The sequence below is a fragment of the Benincasa hispida genome, chromosome 3 (assembly GCF_009727055.1).
Source record: "Benincasa hispida cultivar B227 chromosome 3, ASM972705v1, whole genome shotgun sequence".
Taxonomy (NCBI): Eukaryota; Viridiplantae; Streptophyta; class Magnoliopsida; order Cucurbitales; family Cucurbitaceae; genus Benincasa; species Benincasa hispida.
In genome coordinates, this window is record NC_052351.1 from 34,724,212 (window position 1) to 34,743,877 (window position 19,666).

The 19,666-nt window shown below is 31.3% G+C and overlaps 1 protein-coding gene and 1 non-coding gene across 4 annotated transcripts; one reads left to right on the forward strand and one right to left on the reverse strand.

Moving 5' to 3' along the window:
• Window positions 1-7,713: 7,713 nt before the first annotated feature.
• LOC120074646 (adenylate kinase 1, chloroplastic) lies at window positions 7,714-10,986 on the reverse strand. Of its 3 annotated transcripts, none has more exons than XM_039027836.1 (5): window positions 10,660-10,986; window positions 10,354-10,494; window positions 9,650-9,922; window positions 9,292-9,457; window positions 7,714-8,921 (listed from the first exon to the last, which is right to left on the reverse strand). In XM_039027836.1, the coding sequence occupies exons 1-4, from the start codon at window positions 10,984-10,986 to the stop codon at window positions 9,314-9,316; spliced, it is 885 nt and encodes a 294-aa protein (XP_038883764.1). In that variant the 3' UTR covers window positions 7,714-8,921; window positions 9,292-9,313. The 3 variants fall into 3 exon arrangements, with proteins under 3 accessions (XP_038883764.1, XP_038883763.1, XP_038883762.1); XM_039027835.1 differs by lacking the exon at window positions 7,714-8,921 and adding an exon at window positions 8,961-9,095; XM_039027834.1 differs by lacking the exon at window positions 7,714-8,921 and having other exon boundaries at window positions 9,013-9,457.
• Window positions 10,987-12,195: 1,209 nt separating this feature from the next.
• TRNAD-GUC lies at window positions 12,196-12,267 on the forward strand. The gene has a single exon. It is a non-coding gene; the product is annotated as a tRNA-Asp (tRNA).
• Window positions 12,268-19,666: the final 7,399 nt, after the last annotated feature.

Sequence of the window (19,666 nt, forward strand, 5' to 3'; positions counted from 1 at the left end):
AGGGGCTTCCCCCCTTATCCCTCACCCTACCCTTTCATTTCCGCTTAAGCTTGTTCACGGACTAGCTGTACCTACCGTTTCTTTTTTAGGGTCAGTATTAGCAATGCAAAGTCTGACTTTTTTTTTTAATATAGATTTTTTCTCGAAACATAGGAAGGCACTCATTTTCTCCGTCTTAGAGATTTGATATTCAATGACCAAAATGATCTTGTCATGAGTTGGATTCGAACCTGCACCTCTGGCCAAAGGACATATACCCAGAGAACTTGTCTCGACTCTCGTTAAGTCATAGTTGGGTAAACTCGGAACATAGTATGGAGGGATTAAGACGACTCTCTGTAAGAGACTTTATCAAGGCTTTATGCAACAACCCCTCAACTATACCTACCTTTCATAATACGTATGGCGTTGCATCCATGCACTCATTCTCTTTTTTTAGCTTTCCTCCACCTATACTTTCTTGGTCCTGGGGCTTGCGTTCCTTACTTCAGTCTGTCTTTTAGTATACAACTAAGCTATTATTTCTACCTAACAAATATAAAAATTAAATTTGAGTATCCAATAAGAACAAGACACGTTGCACCATCACCGTCAATCAAGCGCCCGATATTCCTCTTTGACGTTGAAAGAATTACACGTGTCTATACCCAATCACTCGATTACATTTTCCAACCTGGTTCTGGTGAAAGTAAAAGATTTATCTAAAAAAGGTTTTTCTTTTTCTTTTTTTTATTTTTTAAAGGAGTAAATGGATGAATGAATAGGTTATTATTTATCTTGAATTTATAGGGTCCATTTACCAAAATAATAATAGGACTAACGAGAGGAACGATGTTTTTTTAAGTTACATTTGAAGATATGGAAATTGATTTTAAGTTTTAAAAAATAGTAAAATGGTTAAATAAATAGTTAACTAATAATTTGTGAATGTCATAAATACTCTCATATTTGATAGATTAAAAAAAGAATATCCAAGTCTATTAACGCTAATAAAAAAAATTCTTTCCTCCAAATTAAGTTGTAATCAACTAACCAAATCTTAATTAAATGGTAAACAATAGATAACACACAATAAATCAGAAGTGGAAAAAGAAACCTATTAAAAGATAAATAAAACTTTAAGATATAAAATTGATCCGACCTCCGGATTGTTTTCCGCCATTGGAACCTACCATGAATGGGTTTGTGTAACCATTAAACAATGCTAGTTATTATATGACAACAACATATGTGATTATAATTACTGTAATCTAAAACTAAAGCTCTGTATAAATATTTACAAACAAAATGGTGGATGGATGATATTTAGTTTTAAATCATAAATAATAAACACAATTTCTTCGTCAAATATAACAAATCCTCAACAGGTTCTATTAGTATGCATGAAAATAAAAAAATAAAAATTAATTAGAAAGAAAAGATAAATTGATATTTGAAAACAATATAATATTAAAAATAAATAAATAAATGATGAATAGAAAATTTGAGTAGAGTAAAATTTCAAAACAAAGATTTTGATACTAATTTGAGAGAATGGAAAAAGAAAAGAGGGTATTACATATTGTAAAAATGGTATGATGCATTCAATATCCCCATTTCTTAATAGAGGTTTATCAAGAATGAAGCAAATAACGAAATTTTTAAAATCATTATTCAATAGTTAATTTTACATTGTAATCTTAGTATATTGTTGAAGAAAAATTTATGAAAATAAGCAAATAATGACTACTTCCTGAAAACTTAATAGTTTTGTGAAATAAGAGATTCGAATTGTTGAGAATAAATAAATAATTACCCACTAATTATTTATCTTCCTCTTCATCTTTTGATTTCAAATCCACCATCTCTATCTTGCCTCGTCAAGCCTCCATCACACTTTGTCATGTCGATAAACCCGTCTAGAAAGGTTTGTTGCTTCATCTAAATCTCTCATAGTCAGGACAATAAGTTCAAAGCGTGATACGATATCTATACATTGAAGAATCACAACAACAACAACTCCAATCCTAATTTGTAGAAATCAATTAAGAATAACAAATACTTCTCATTATCAAGATTTTCTTTGATGTTTAGAAAAGAATTGGCGAAGAATAATCTAGGGCATGAAAATGCATCATGACTGCACTCTAAGAAAAACAGCTCCTCTACAAAGAAAAATTTCAAGAAGTATTTAAGCAATAACTCGGGAAAGAAAGCGAAATGGGAGTGTTATAGCACTTTCAGTAATTTGAGATATCGAATAAGAGGAAGTAAATTAAATGTATAAAATATAAGGTAAAATGAAATAATAAGGATGATACAAGTTTTGAAAGGATTTTTTTTTTTTTTTTTTTTAAAAAAAAAAGGGAAAAGGAGAACAAAACAATAAGGATAATAAGAGATTTGGAATATATATATATATATATATATAAAAGAGAGAGAAAAGAAACGAAAAATTGAGATAAAGTGTTATTTTATATTATCCTAGGATTCAAATAGATAGAAGAGATTTGTAGCTACCGACCCCCTAGGACTTAATTTAGGCCGTTACTAAATACATGCATGGAACTCAAAACGAAACTCTGTTATGACGAAATAAATGCTAATTAAATAAGGTAAGTTCAAAGACTTTCATTAATTTCAAATATTAAAACAATAGTAGGGTACCCATAAATCATAAAGTCTGAAAAACGATTCTTAAAAATAAGTTTTAAACATCAAAACTAAAAATTAAGAGAAACATGGAAAGAACTCTAAATCTCATGATGCGGAAGCATAAAAACTAGTCTCAGTGGCTTGATCACGAATTCCGCTTGTCCATCGCCGGTGCATCTCTACCCTTACCTGAAACAATACATGAGAAAGAATGAGTATGAAATACTCAGTAAGTAACCCCACTACTGGGGTCAGGCTGGACATTTATGTCCTCTAGATACCCACCTCTGGTGAAATATAAAAACTGCTCTAGTCCTCATGAGACACATATGCACATGAAACAAGAAGGAGACTGAGTCCTATCCTACTATAGTTAAGTATGTCCATTACTTCTGGTGAATCCCGAAGGAGACACAAACTGGTGAATCCCGAAGGAAACACAAAATCTAATGGGCATCTAACTAATACATTTGCACAGTCTCAACATGATAATCTGTACGAATTTATGACATACATATAAACCTCAACATCATGACCCTACAACATACACATATACCTCAACATCATGGCTCTACAACATACACATATACCTCAACATCATGGTTCTACAACATACATGTATACCTCAACATCATCAGATCAAATACAACCATGGAAGCACATACAATCTCATACTAGCATTTAAGTGTATATGTGCGTAAATAAATAATTCGGATCTCGTAACAGAACATACTTTAATCATGTTATACTATTATCTTTCATTCTGTCATTCTACCATAACCTTCATTTAACATGCTAGCATACATCTAATGCCTGGCCCGTGGGCAATTCCAGTAATAAGATTACTAACCTTGATATTAGGTCGAACCAAAAAACAATTGAATATTTGTGAAATTCTTGAATCCTCAATCAAGCCTAAACATAAACCAAGCTTTAATTAATAGTTAAGGCCAAATTCCAAACACCCAAATATTACAAAATATTTCCAGATAATCTTAGCCTAGGTGGTCCAATTCGAATACCTTCCAAACCTCCAATTTTAAGTCCAAATAATTAGCAAACCAAACTCTTCTTCAGCTCTGAATGAAATTCTCGAATCAACCCCTAATCATATGTAGCTTCGTCAAAAAATCACTTCCAAATGACTTTACCAAAATTTCTCAACAACCAAAATTAATCCACAAAAGGGTAATCAAAGCATAAAACTTACCAAAATTCGCTAAAACAAACTCCAACTTTACTGAACAACACCTCAATACCTTCACAACTTGAATCCAAAGTTGAAACACAATGGGTATCAACCAATTGATGCCAAAAGTAAATGAGTATTCAAGAATCAACCGAAAATAAACCCAAACGGCAGAAATCTTACCCAAATCGATAAATTCAATGACGGCAAAAGTGAACAACGCTTGAGCAGTGGTGGACGGAGGTCATGAAGAAGAAACTGACGTGGCGGCTTTGGGCGGCGTCGGAAGGGCTCACGAAGAAAAGGGGGATGGGGTTTGACTTTTTATAAAAAAAACAACAACAACAATAATAAAACAAAAATGAAGTAAATATAATTACATTTAATTTCTTTCCGTTTTATACTATTAAATTTTTTTCTGTTTCAAAAGAAAATTAATTCCTGTCATTAATTTTCAATTTGAATTTCAAATTGAATAATTTCACACCAACAATTAAATTACTGCACTTATACAGTTACTGAAATTACACTATTACTAAAAAATGTGCGGGGTGTTACAATACCAAAATTTAATTACAGTGTAATACAAGATATTGCTGAGGGCATTTTAGGATTAACAAAAAAAAAACATATCACGTGCCCTTTTACCACAATTCAAAAGAATCTCATCTTTGCTATTTTTCTAAATGGTGGTGTAATTACTACTAATGAATATTCCATAAAAATATACGTTTTGAATGGAAAATGCTATTAGTTTTCTTTCTGAATAAGAAGTTCAAGCTACTAATTCATGAGTAGTATTGTCCTTCTCTCTTGGAATTTTACAAAAACCAAAAATATTCACCGAAAAAACAAGAGAGTGAACCTGACCGACAAAATAACAAATTAAGAAGTCTAAGTCCACACCGCATATTGAAGTTAAATGTTATTAGTTAATGAAGTTGAATGTATTTGAGAAAATGTGCTAAATTACTAGGGTGGTTTCAACTTTTAGGTTCACAATCATACCGCATATTGAATGTAACGATATATGCTAGCTAAAAATTTTAGCTTTTTGCCAACAACAACGTAACTTATTGTTTATACTATCAACTTTGTGGTTTAAGTTTCGATTCCCCTATCTCACACTTTAATTACAATATCTTTCAAAAAAAAAAAAAAAAAGCTTTTAATGTTTTTGTTTTATTTTTTTTCAATTTTATAGTCGTCCTAGATTATTATAGTTGGATTATAATAGTTTATGTTTAAGTATAAATTATTTTAGTTTGAGTTATGATACTATGTATTTGAGGCGTAGACTATTTTAATTTGATAAGGAAATAGTAAACATTATATCAAAGAATAAAAAATTGACAAATGTAAAATAATAAAAAATCCGATGATCCGAACAAATCAATCAACCCAACTCAACACCGTTTGGGTTGAGTCACCGACTCATTTGAGTTGGGTTGGGTTCAAATAAATAAAAATTTTATGGGTTGTATTGGTTCATGGGTTTAACTAATATAACCCAAACCAACCCGAATTTATTATTAATTTTAAAATATTTTTTTATTACTTATAACACAATAATTTTTATATATATTTATTATAATTTTATTTAATTCTAATATTTTTTTAATAATTTATTCTTCAACAACTCTTTCTTTGCACTATAAAAAGAAAATTTTCACTATATAAATTGAAATTGAATTATTAATCTTAATTTAATATATAAAAATAATTAAATTAGATTTTTACATAATTACGTTTTGTTTCTTTTTAGAACAAAATTTTAAATACATGACCCGATTAACCCAAACTAACCCAACCCAAATATTTCATAGTTGGGTTTGGTTGATTTTTTAATAAGGATTATTTGGATTGAAAAAATTTACAATCTGAACAATTGAGTTGGGTTTAAAAAGATTTTTAAACCCAACCCATAAATACAGTACACACATTGAGGTTTTGAAATAGTATTTACTATAACAAAAGTCAATTATTATAGTCTTACAATCCTTATCCCAAACATCCCCAAAAGATTTTTTAATTATGTTCCTAACATTTATCTGTTATGCCATTTATGTTGATGAACGTTAAAGTTTTGCTTGTGATAGTTTGCAGCACGATACTTAGTGAGGTAGCATAAATTTAGAGGAAGAAATAAATTACTTGACAAAACAAATATTTTTAAATCATTCCTTTACACTTTCTAAGAACTCGGTAACTTTCAAACACTATTAAGGAATGATATCGCATAATAGCTAAAAGTACATAATATTGTACACGATCGAGAATTTGAGCTGAATAAATTCATGTTATCTTCATAAGACAATTTTATTAACTTTAGTATCTGAATTTCAAGAATATTGTATCGCATGATAGAACATAACAATTTTTTTATGATAGTAACACATCGTCCATAAGATCCAACAAACTTTACCTTGTGAAATAAATCGAACATAAACGAAATTTTAAAATGGAAGGAAAGTTTTAAGAGAAAAGTGCTTATGAAAAAATCAAAATGCAGTTTGAAGATGAAACATACCTATAAAATAATTCGTGATCAATGGATAATCACGTATCTTCCTCAAGTTGGTTAATATTTGAAAAGACATATCCATTCATGAAAGAATGTAGCACGAGGAATTGAAAATGATACAACATAAACAAAAAGTCACAAACCATTTATTTCAACATTTTAATCTTTAGTAACCTAATTTCTCTTTATGTATGACTTGGTAATTATCATGCTATATATGTAACTATGTAAATTTGCCATCAATCAAGTACAAAGCAATTCAGAAGGCAAGCAACATTTATTTGTTTGATGAATCTACACCTATTTCCATGCACCTCCCCTAATTATGTAGTAAAAAAGAGTTCAAAAATATTATTTTTTAATATAAACAAAAGTGTGACACATTACAAACATTGATCGGATAATTTCGATGGGTTATACACAAATACCTGCAATTCGAAATGCATTTGAGTATTTTTTTTATAAATATTTTCGTATTATATTTATTTTAATTAATGAGTCTTAACCCCACAAGCTGGGATGCAAAATTTTGACATCTTAATTGAAAATAATACTTTCACCGTTTGAACTATGTTTAAATTAGAGAGAGGTGTGACCATTTGATTGTTGTTTTGACATCTCACATGTTTCCTCACTTTAACAAAACATATCCCCATAGGGCAGCACATTGGCATTTGAAGGGAAAAAAAATACTCATTTGTGACTTGCACACCATGTCATTATTATTTGACTAATTTGCCCTATCTCAATTTGTTCTTTAAATGTATATCATATTATTATTTGCATAATTGATACACGACAACCACATATCTAATATGCATTTATAAATAATCTAATTTATATCTTTAAGCTTTAGTTGTATTAATTAAAATCTCAAATTTGTATCAATTTAAACTTTACATTTTACAAGTCAATCAATTCAAACCTATTAGAATTTCATTTTAAAATAGGTAATGCATACTTTCATACATCCATAAAACTTATTTAAATAAAAGTATTAATGTAAACTAAAAAGAAGTGTATGAATTTTGGGGGGGGGGAAGCTATTATTCCCGTAGAAAATAAATTCTGCATCGGTTATTTTCAGCCAATTGAAATTGCAATCAAGTTAAAATAACTATTATATATATTTTTTAATTTTTTGCTTTTGAAAATTAAGTCTAAAAACAACCCTTCTACCACAAAATTTATTGCACTGTTAGGTATTTTTTTTTACCAATATTCTAAAAAACAAGCCAATTTTTGGAAACTATAAAGAAGTTTTAAAAGACTTATTTTGCCCCTTTACTTATGAAAGAATAAGCAAACCATGGTAAAAAATGGATAGAAAATAAGTTTAATTCTCACAAACCAAAAGACCAAACAATTGCGAGACAACCTAAATTATATCATTTAGGATAATTAAAGATTTAGACTGATGCAGTTTGATATAACACCAATCACAGAACACAAGCTAATATTTACAGCACAGGTACACTGCATGATATGAATTAAAATTGTAATGAATAAATTTGAATCTCCATTGTTGTGTTTGATATGCAGAGTGTTGAGCTTACAAATGTGGAGCACAGACTATCTTGTACCACCAAACTATTGTGGTCAAGAGCTGGTATTGTGCCCTGTCTTGAATGTCTGCAGCTGTGTAAACTTACTGTTTGGCAAATACTAGAGCCAACCAGCTCGGCCAGCTGCAATTAATCTACTATAGCCTAGCTAGATTACCATTTCCAGTTCATCATGATCGTCAATTAGTAATTTTTAACATGATTTTTTCACATCAACATAGAATCCAGCCCCCTCCCTGGTGTCCCAACCCAACCAACCCGGTCCACCCTGCATCTAAATCACCCTAGCAAACCCCAATATGCTATGGAGGGGAAAGGGTTCTTAAACTGACCAAACTGAACTGAATCGAATCAAAATTTCGATTCAATTATATGTATATATACAATTGAAAACCAAACCAAATATTTAGGGTTTAGGATTTCGGTTTGATAGCCGAACCAAAGAGAACCTACCTGTATTAATGGTTTACAAGAAATCAACCCCTTGTGAGAGAGATGGAAGGGAAGATGAAACAGATTTTGGGCGAACTAAGTTGTAAATAGTTCCTCCAGCCAGTCCATTATAGAAACATACAAGAAAATCATATCCCTACGTATATGCTAGACCTGAATTCTCCCATATAAAGATAAACTTCTGAAAACGTGAGAAGACTAAAGACGTGTTTGGATTGATTTTCTAAGTGTTTAAATAAGTGTTTATAAGTGCAAAAAAAGAAGTGTTTATAAATCCTTAGAAAGTCAATCGAAACGGGCCTAAGTTGCTAGAACTCTTTTTTTAGTACAACAATTACGGAGTGGGGGATTGGACCTCCGACCTCTAGATATGGTTGCTAGAACTCTTTTTAAGAAACTGATAAAAAGAGATTTCAATGATGATAAGAAATTTACAGAAAAAAGGGAAAGAACCAGGGAACAAGGGTTACAAAAAGACCCACCAATAGATCAAAAGATGGTTTAAGCTATTACCTGTAAACAGAAAGAAGCATTTACAAAAATAGATTCCATAAATCTGTCAAATGAGAGAACTTTGTCAGTGAAAGTCCGGTTATTGCTTTCCAACTAAGGATCAGAACTTCATAAAAATCTTCGAAGGGAACACATTCTGAATAATGAATGGTAGATTATAAGAATTCAAGATCATTATTCCTCTGTAGAGATTGATACTCAATGCTGTTACAAATCCCTGTTTGCAGAGAATCTACTCAACCATAAAGAAAATATGAAGTATTTCCCCTCCCAATTGGGGAACAGATTGAACAATAATTTAGAAAGAAAAAGAATTTAAACCTCAAGTTTGTTTAATTTATAGTTTTTTTTTTTTTTTTTGTTCTGCAAAATTGTTTATGCCTGTCGTGTATGTTTGAAAACAATCAACTAACCAATCATTTGCAGCGCGGTAGTTTAGGCTGCTGCAGATAGTTTCTCCTCAAAATCATCAAGGTTAAGAACTTGCAGTAGCTTTGGCCAAGACTCTGGGATGCCACCTGGTAAGTCGAATTCCAACAATTTCCCTCGACTGCGGTAGAACTCCTCAACAGGTTGACTCTAATACCACACACAAACAAATAAAAATAAGAAACAAGAAACCATGAATCTAACAGAATACCATCAAAAGATGAATATCACAGCAAGTGAAACTAAAGTTTTAAGTATAACTGGCACTGGCAGCCTTCTGGAAATGTTTTAGTTTCATCTATCGATATCTGTTATTCACAATGCAAGAAAATTGCTAGATACCTTTTCATTATAAACTCGAAGACGTTCTTTCACAACTGCTTCCGTATCATCTGCCCGAGTAATTAGTTTTGTCATGCATTGTGTAGGGGGAAGCAGTGGAGCCATGCTCATTCCAGGATTTCCATTTTCACCCTTTACATTAATGGAGGCAAGATTGAAGTTTTTTCCACACTGACCACAGATTCTCCTCCCAAGGCATTTCTCAAGTAACACGTCTTCTCGGAGCTTTAGATTAACCACCAAGTCTATATCAATCACCTCTTCCAAAATTTCCTAAAATGCAAGCAAAGAATCCAGAATCTAAGATGCAGCCTCTAAAGAACAATCGGTAAAAAGATATATGCATTATGAGAACAGAATAGGTAAGAAAAAAGTAGGGAAAAACAGATACCCAATTTATAAAACGACTGCGAAAAGAAAATGAACTTTCAACAGTAACAAGTTCATTTATAAATATTTTTGAAAAAAGGTTGATTCATGACTATGAAACTGAGACCAATCTAAGGCGCTTGAATTCCAGAGGCGCCAAATAATATTCTTTGAACCCACCATGCCAATTACTGTTGAGTTACTTTGGCAATCTTAGCGTTCTTTTCTCTATCTTCTAGTTTTTGTCCCAATAAAAGAAAATGAGCATGGAAACAAAAAGGGAAAAAGTGAAAGCTTATGCTCAACACTCTCCATCTTTACCACAGCATACTCACTGCTTGTCTAATTGTCCGAGGGAAACCATCCAGGATAAATCCAGATTCACCTTTCGGTTCACCAGCTTGAAGTCTCTTGGACAACAAGTTGATAATGATCTCATCCGATACCAATTTACCCTGATTAACAATCTCCGATAGCTGCATCAATCAAGATCAAATAAGACATAAATAAGAACGGGAAATGAACAAAGTGATTGACTTAATAAGTCTACAACTCGACACTAAGTCTCGACGTCAAAGACAAATCAAATTGGGAGCTAAAAACCGATCCAGAAACATTACATTTCCAGTGAGAGAAACTACCTGGCGAGAAAGTGGAGTGGAGGAAGCGAGCTCTTCGCGGACGAGATCGCCGGTAGCGATATGAGGGATACCGAGAAGGTTACAGAGACGACTAGCATAGGTGCCCTTGCCGACGCCAGGGCATCCAAGAAAGACCCATTGAACGTTCCGATCCTTGGGATCTTTGCGGGGAAGATTGTGGTTAAGAGCGAAAGGCAAAGGGGTAGTAGTGGTAGGCGGAGAGCTGAGTTCAGATGAAACAGCTGAAGAGAAGCATCTCCTGAGGAGAGAGATTGATGAAAGAGACGACACCGCAGAAGATTTCGAATTTCGGATCAGGGCCGCCATGGGAGCTGTTCTTGCTGGAAGTCGCCGATCGTCCAAGAGAATGGGAGTCGCTATAGGGATGGGGTTTTAACCTAGGGTTTCGTCCATTACGAAGCATTGCGAATTTCTAGCGGGATTTCCACGCGCGCGTGCTCCAGATGGATGATGCAATTTTAAGATCTTATAAGAATTGACGTTAAAAAGAAAAAAACATTTTTTTAAGATATAATTTTTTTTTTTTAAGAGTGGGCTCAACTTAACGATAATTGATATTACGTTTCATTATTTGATCTTTCATCGTCAATTATTATGCTAAAAAAATATATTTTACCTACAAAAATTGAACAATATTTATTATTGTTATGACATTTGGACTGAATAGGCTTATTGTTTGAATCTCATATTTTCACCGTACTAAAAAAATATATTTGTTATCCATAAATTCAAAAAAAAAAAAAAACACACTTAAAAGAAAAGTAAGTGGGAAAAAATAACTTAGTGGAGGAATGAATTTAGTAATTTTTTGTCTGTTTTATTTTATTTTTTATGGTAATACTCAAATACATACTGAATCATTTAAAATCAATTTTGATATTATGAAAATTATATTTAAAAGTATAAAATCAAATATTAAATTAATTTTAAGTGATTGACGACGTGTTTCAATGTAATTTTAAATATGACAGAAGTGATTGTTAACAATTTCGAAACCACTCCTAAATATACACTAAATATGGACATATTTAGATGATGATTATAGAGCCACTACAATATTTATTTATTTTTAATTATTGTATATATAGTTTTGAACCTTGGAGTCTATGTTTTTATCTTTTAATGTGTGTTTTTTCTTTTATTTGATCCATGATTTAATTTTTGTGTTTGCTTGTGGCATTATAGTTTTGGAAAATAAAATATTTGTATATCATATTCTATCTTTGTATTGTAATTTATTGCTTTTAGGCAATTAAATACTAATTTTAAAATTTAAGTTCATTGCACATGTTGGTTATTAGTTTATTAGTATGCATAAATGATTAAATCCCTTTGAATGCTTTTAAAATCGTAAAATATAAAATATTTTATTACAAAATGTTCGAATAAATTATCAAATGATTCACATAAATAAATTAAGACAATGTAAAGCCTAACGAAGAAAAAGTGGGCGCGTGAGCGTGTGGGCAAGTTCAAATAGAATTTATATTAATAAATAACAGGTCTAGCAACGAAGTCGTTGTAGTATAGTGGTAAGTATTCCCGCCTGTCACGCGGGTGACCCGGGTTCGATCCCCGGCAACGGCGATCTAATTTTTCCGATTTTCAATTATTTTTCAAGGTTTCAATGCGACTTGTCGTTTATCGTCCCTATTGTTGTGAATGTGAAATTAGTAATATGGTGGTTTTGAGCAACGTCATGTCGTTCCCCAACCAGGACCAGAGTTTTCTTCTTCCATTCCAACAGCCACATCTAACGATTTTTTTTTTTAATTAAAAAAAATATTATCATTATTATTATTATATATAATTTGAAAAACAATGGCAGATGAGCAATTGGAGCTAATGAAGACGAATTAGAGATGGTGAAGACGAACGACTAAAGTTAAAGAAAACGAACTGAAGTTGTCGAAGATGAACGACCGAATCAAAACGAAGATGAATCAAAGTTGAACAACAAAGATTGAAGTGAAATTGCAAGGGGGTGGGGATAGATGAATTGAAGCTAATCAAGACGAAGATGAACTAAAGCGAAATCGTAAGACAGGGATGAATGGCGATGAATGATCGAAGTTGATGAAATCACGCCAAATTGCTAAGAGAGTGAGGGAGAAATTGCAATCAGTAAAAAAAAATGTTGCATTGGGTTAACCTAAATTTTTAATTTAATCCAATCCAATCCAAAATTAAAATTAACTCAACACATCCCCTATAATTCAATGAGAATAATCCTCAATCCAAATTTCATTCCAACATTTGCTACATGCGTGAGAATCAAGATCTCATGAGTTACCTGTTAGATAAATTCTTTATATCTATATTGAATAGATAAACCCTAGGATTCCATTGCAAAATTGATGATAGCTTCAAGATGATGATGGATGACTATGGTCTTCCTCAACCAAAACTCCGAATGCCTTAGTGGGATCTCTCTCTAGATGGGATTCAAGAAAGATTGAGTCTTATTGTTTTGGTATATCAGAGACCATAACTCTTTATATACTAGTTCAACTAGGGTTCCATTAAACCCTAATTAACTACGAATGAGCTTCTACCCATTAAGTCCATACTCAATTATGAATCTAGGTCCTTAATTAATTAGATCACATAATAGGGCCCAATCTAATAAAATAACCCAGTGTGATAAATTATTAATCCACATACATAACCCATACTTTAATTAAACATATTATTATTTAAATATATCTAACAATCTCCTACTTGGGCTATGTCTATGTACCTAATATAATTAAATCACATAAACTTTAAGCGCGCATAAACAGGTTATTTCATGGAATCAAGGCGGCTTTCGTTACTACCCTTGTAACTAAACCTTCCTTTATCACCAATTCCAATACATTCAATGACATAGATCAAGTGTGGATGGATAGCATGGAAACTATATGCAAAGTGATCTGGATTATGCCTGTTTCCAACTGGTCCAAATTCCTTAATGAGATCATTAAAAAAAAAAAAAAACTTTATGCTAAACTGCATGCATGATAAACAAGTTCAGATAATAAAACATAAACCATTAACTTTATTCTATATAAAAAATAAACAAAATAAGGTCAAAGAACATCCTCAATAACAAACTCCCACTAAACCATGGAATCAAAAAAGTGACTAACACCCATGTGAGCAACATGCTCATGAAAAACTTTAGGTGGTAAACCTTTAGTCAATGGATCTGCCACCATAGAGTTTGTTCCCATATGTTCTATGGAAATTTGACCATTATGAACTCTTTCTTTAACAACCAGAAACTTCACGTCTACATGCTTTGACTTCGTATTGCTTCTGTTGTTGTTGGAATACATCATAGCCGACTTATTGTCACAAAATAATTTTAGTGGTCTTTCTATGACAACCACTATCTGCAGCCCAGTGACAAAATTTTGCAACCATATTCCATGATTGGATGCCTCATAACATGCTATAAATTCCGCAGCCATAGTAGAATAAGCCATAAGTGTTTGTTTAACACTTTTCCAGGATACAGCTCCTCCAGCCAATATGAAGATATAGCCTGAAGTGGATCGCAAAGTGTCTTGACATCCAGCATAATCAGAATCAGAATGCCCAATGATCTCCAAAACTTCTGATCTCCGATAAGTGAGCATATAATCTTTTGTTCTCTGTAAATACCTCATAACCCGTTCGGCTGCTTACCAATGATTCATCCCCGAGTTACTCAAATATTTGCCTAACACTCCAACTATGAACGCAATATCTGGACGCGTACATACTTGAGCATACATTAGACTTCTAATGGCCGATGCATAGGGAACCTTCTGCATCTTCTTAGTCTCGAGTGTGGTCTTGGGGAATTGACCTAAATGAAATTTATCACCTTTAGCAATCGGGGTATCTCCCGGCGCACAGTTTTTCATGTCAAGTCTACTCGAGATCTTTTCAATGTAGTTCTTTTTGTGACAATCTCAAAATACCTTGAGAACGATCTCGCAGTATTTCAATTCCTAATACAAAAGAAGCATCACCAAGATCCTTCATCTCAAAATTTCTTTTGAAAAATCTCTTAGTGTCATACAATAAACCTACATCATTACTAGCTATGAGTATGTCATTAACATATAACACCAGAAAGATTGATTTACTCCCACTGAACTTGTGATATACACAATCTTCCACAATGTTCACCTCAAAACCAAATGAGGTTATCACTTCATGAAATCTGTGATACCATTGACGAGAGACTTGCTTGAGACCGTAGATGGATTTCTTTAATTTGCACACTATAGACTTTGAATTATCAGATACAAAGTTTTTTGGTTGTACCATATAAATCGTCTCATCAATGTTCCCATCGAGAAACACAATTTTTACATCCATCTGGTATAACTCTAAATCAAAGTGAGCAGTGCCATGATTACCCTAAAAGAGTCTTTCGATGAAACCGAATAGAAAGTCTCTTTGTAATCAATGCCTTCCTTTTGAGTAAAACCCTTTGCAAAAAAAACGAGCCTTATATCTTTCAATATTGCCATGTGAATCCCTTTTGGTTTTAAATATCCATTTACAACCTATGGGCTTCACTCCTGATGGCAGTTCGACAAGTTCCCAAACGTCGTTGTCTTTCATGAATTTTATTTTCTCTTCCATAGCACTTATCTACTTTTTATAGTAAGAACTTTGTAAAGCTTGTTGGAAGTTGATTGGATCATCTTCTATTACGCCCACATCATTCTAATGTTCTTGAAGAAACACAATATAATCATCTGAAATTGCACTTATTCTCTCTCTAGTAGATCTTCTTAGTGGCACTTATTGAGGTTGTTGAGTTTGAACTTCAGGTTCAACAAGAGAGACTTAAATGTTGTCTTATTCTATAATTGGTTCAATAATGAAGTCAGAAATTGGAGCCTGAACATCATTTATAATCACATGAGGAAAAGAAACCAGTTCTTCTTCAAAGACAACTTTCCTTATGTTATCTTCCCCTCAAACTCAACATCCTCAAGGAATCTAGCATTTTTTGTCTCAAACAATGATCTAGAAGTGGGATCATAAAACTTGAAACCCCGAGAGTGCTCAGAATACCCAACAAAATAGCAGCTAATACTTATTGAGTTCAATTTTCTTTCATTAGGCCTATAAGGCCTAGCCTCAGCTGAACAACCCCATATGTGAAGATGCCTAATACTAGTAGGATAAACAACAAAACATATGCTCACAATTAAAACATAACAAAATAATTTTACATATGTGGTGGGCCCCTTTAGATACCTAGCACAACATTGATATTCAGCCTTTGGGCAAGAAAACACCTAAATGGTACTCTCAATGTAGTAATCAAAGTACTGACAATTAACTCTGTCAAAAAATAAACTTTCTTTGGACCGACTATTTTTCACATGATTAATCTTATAATTGCCACATACTCATTACCACATGTATACCCACAATTTGGCCAAATAATTATCTTCCTTTGGGCCGATAATTATCCGCATAAATTCATGAATATGCACATCTTATATTTCATAATTAGAACGATCTAGATAATAGAGGCTACTTTGGTAACATATTATTTTTGACCAATTCAATCTAAAATATAAGATACAATAATATAATAATATATTGCACAAAAAATAAAGGAGGAAGAACACCAAATAGTCTTTTACAAAATTCACTTAATAATTGCATATATATAATACAATTAAAGTAACATAAACATGTGAATATCACAAAAACAACCAAATTGTAGATTTTAATTCACAAACTTATCAATCAAGAACTAAGAACCTTTTTCAATAATTTCACCAAGTTACTAATCAATAGAACTTAGAAACAGGGGCAAGAAGTTCAATCAGCAATTAATCCAAATAGTTGACAAATTCAATATTATCAAACTATTAAAAAATAAATTCACTAAATTTAATCAGTTTTTTTTTTTTAAAAAAAAATCACCAGTGTCCAAAATTATCAATCACAATTCAGTTTTTTTTTTTTTTTTTTTTTTTTTTTTTTTTTTAAAAAAAAAAAAACTCATATTCATCAATTAAGTATTAACATAAATTTTCAATTAAAAAAAAATAAACAGCGACAACATTAACTTTTCCATTATTAATCAAATTTAAAACTGAACTCATAAAGTCATCCATTAAGAATTAAAGAAAAAAACTGATAATTAAAATCAAGAACCGCCGGCAAGACTTTAATCAGTAGTTGACCGATACCTTCGCCTAACGGCAACTCCAGTAAGTCATTAACCGAAAGTCTTGATGGGTAAAACTTGCAGCAGCTAAAGACCTAACTCCTTCGATTGGTCTTTAACTTTTTTCCAGTAGATTTCATCACATTGGTGGACTTTTGTCAACAATGTTGAACTGAACATCCTTAATTTTGATAATAATAGAACTAAGTTTTTTTTTTTTTAAATTAAAAAAAAACTTTAGGAAACCACGTTCAATCAAAATAATCAACAAAAAAAAAGTCACTTTAATCCACCACTAGCACATCATTCATAATCGGTGATGGGTATGTCAAATACCACATACAGGAATACGGGTTGCAAGAACACATATTGTCAAAGAAAAAAATGACCGCCGAGATTTCCATCCGATGAGTTTACAACGCTGCCATAGTAAGTCGACCATTTTTTTTTTAATTCTTTAAATTCTTTACCGAAACTAAAATTTAATCAACAATGCCAATGGAAAATGCATAAACTAACAATCCAACATGAAATTCATGCTCTGATACCACTTGTTAGCATAAATTCTTTATATCTATATTGAATAGATAAACCCTATGATCATTCGTGTCAAATTGTCAACTGGATTCCATAGTCAAATTGATGATGATGGATGACTATGGTTTTCCTCAACCAAAACTCCGAATGCCTTAATGGGATCTCTCTCTAGATGAGATTCAAGAAAAACTGAGTCTTATTGTTTTGGTATATCGGAGACCATAGCCCTAAGGTCTCTTTATATATTAGTTCAATTAGGATTCCCATTAAACCCTAATTAACTAGGAATGGACTTCTACCCATTAAGTCCATACTCAATTAGTAATATAGGGTCTTCATTAATTAGATGAGCCCAATCTAATAAAATATGATAAATTATTAATCCACGTACATAGTCCATACTTTAATTAAACATATTATTATTTAAATATGTCTAACATTACCGTGTACAACATATGGTGTAGATGTAAAACGCAAACAAAATATCGTATATGTGTTTTGTGTAAGATCACATCAATAACCTACGTCTCGCAGACATGATAGTATGGTCTTAAGAGTAGCTTCCAAAGATTAGAGAATCAATTTCATTCCAAAAAGAAATAGATAGGCCCACAAAAATTCCAAAATAGACAAGTCATTTCTCAAGTATATGGTAAATTACGATAAATTAATTGAAGTATAATATTCCATTTGTTCATACAGTAGTTTTATCTTCACAAATATTTTTATTTGAGATTGATTTTACTTCATTTTCAAAATAATATTGATGTTGCAAATAATTAATGAGAGTAGTACTAGAGATGTTCATAGTTCGATTTAGAGGTCAAATTGAACCAAATTAATGTAGTTCGTGGTGGTAGTGGTGGTGGTGGGGTTGTAGAAATTCGATTTTAGTGAACATTCGGTTTGATTTTTGCAATTTCAAATAACACCCTTAAGGAGTGTTTGGATTGAAGAAATTAAAATGAGAATAATGGTGGGAGTGGGTAAGGGATACATATCCCCTTGTATGGTACAAGTTTTGAAGCTTTAGACATAAAAATAAACTATTTTCATGTATTCCTTATATCTATGGATGATACTCAGTTAAAAGTGTGATTTTCTTATATCCACGATCTCTCTCTTTTTAATATATAAATTTAATCTTTTATTTTATATAATTAAAATTAATTTATATATGGATATAAAATTTATAATCTAGAAAATGATATTCAATTTTAAATTATAATATTTGAATTTAACTCCTCCATATTCATAGATAAATTAATTATTATAGAATAAACCGTAAAGAATCGATGCGTAAAGTTGCACATGACACCATATATGATATAATATTTGAATTTATTCTTAAGCTATGAATAAGAAGACGATAAGAACTAAGAAGTAACCCAATAAGTTTATATATATAATCAATTTTTAAATTAGTGTAGTTCAGTTCGATTTTAATCTGATTTTTAGTTTTAAAATCAAATCAAACCGAATAATTCAATTTTATAATTACACTAGACCGAACCGCACTGTAGAAATTTGATTTTAGTGAATATTCGATTCGACTTTTGCAGTTTCAAAGAACACCCTTAAGATGGGGTTTGGATTGAGGGAATTATAATGGAAATAAGGGTGATAATGGGTAAGGGATACATATCCCATTGTTTGGTACAAGTTTTGAAGAGAATAGACTATTTTCATGCATCCTTATATTTATAGACGATACTCATAAAAAAGTGTGATTTTCTTGGCACCCACGATCTCTCTCCCTTTAATACATGAATTAATTTTTTTATTTTATATAATTAAAATTAATTTATATATGGATATTAAATTTACAATTTAGAAAATGATATTAAATTTTAAATTATAACATTTGAATTTAACTACTCCATATTCATAGATAAATTAATTATTATATAATAAACATGATGCATTAATAACTTATGTATATAGTTAATCTAGTATCATTATGATTAATATTCTATGAGATTATTTTAAATAATCATAATTAGTTTATCATTGATTGTTTATAATTCGTTATTTTTTAATCACAAAATGTTATATTTATTTTTAAAAACCAATTTTAATTGTTTTATCAATCAATATATCATATTTATATAAAATCATCAAATTGATACATCAAATTATGTAATCAAGTAACTTTGATTATAAATTATTCATTTTACAAGCACTAGTAATTAATATTATTATTTAATAATTAAATAATTAATTGTACTTAAAAATTGAATTGAATTTATTGTTTATCAATTAATCTATACAAAA

Excerpts from the sequence above, each read along its gene's own strand:
- LOC120074646 (XM_039027836.1), bottom strand. The coding sequence starts at position 10,986 with ATGGCGGCCCTGATCCGAAATTCGAAATCTTCTGCGGTGTCGTCTCTT. Across the intron at positions 9,923-10,353 it reads CTCGGACAATTAGACAAGCA|GAAATTTTGGAAGAGGTGAT; the intron begins GTGAGTATGCTG and ends CTTGCATTTTAG. Across the intron at positions 9,458-9,649 it reads TTCGAGTTTATAATGAAAAG|AGTCAACCTGTTGAGGAGTT; the intron begins GTATCTAGCAAT and ends GTGTGGTATTAG.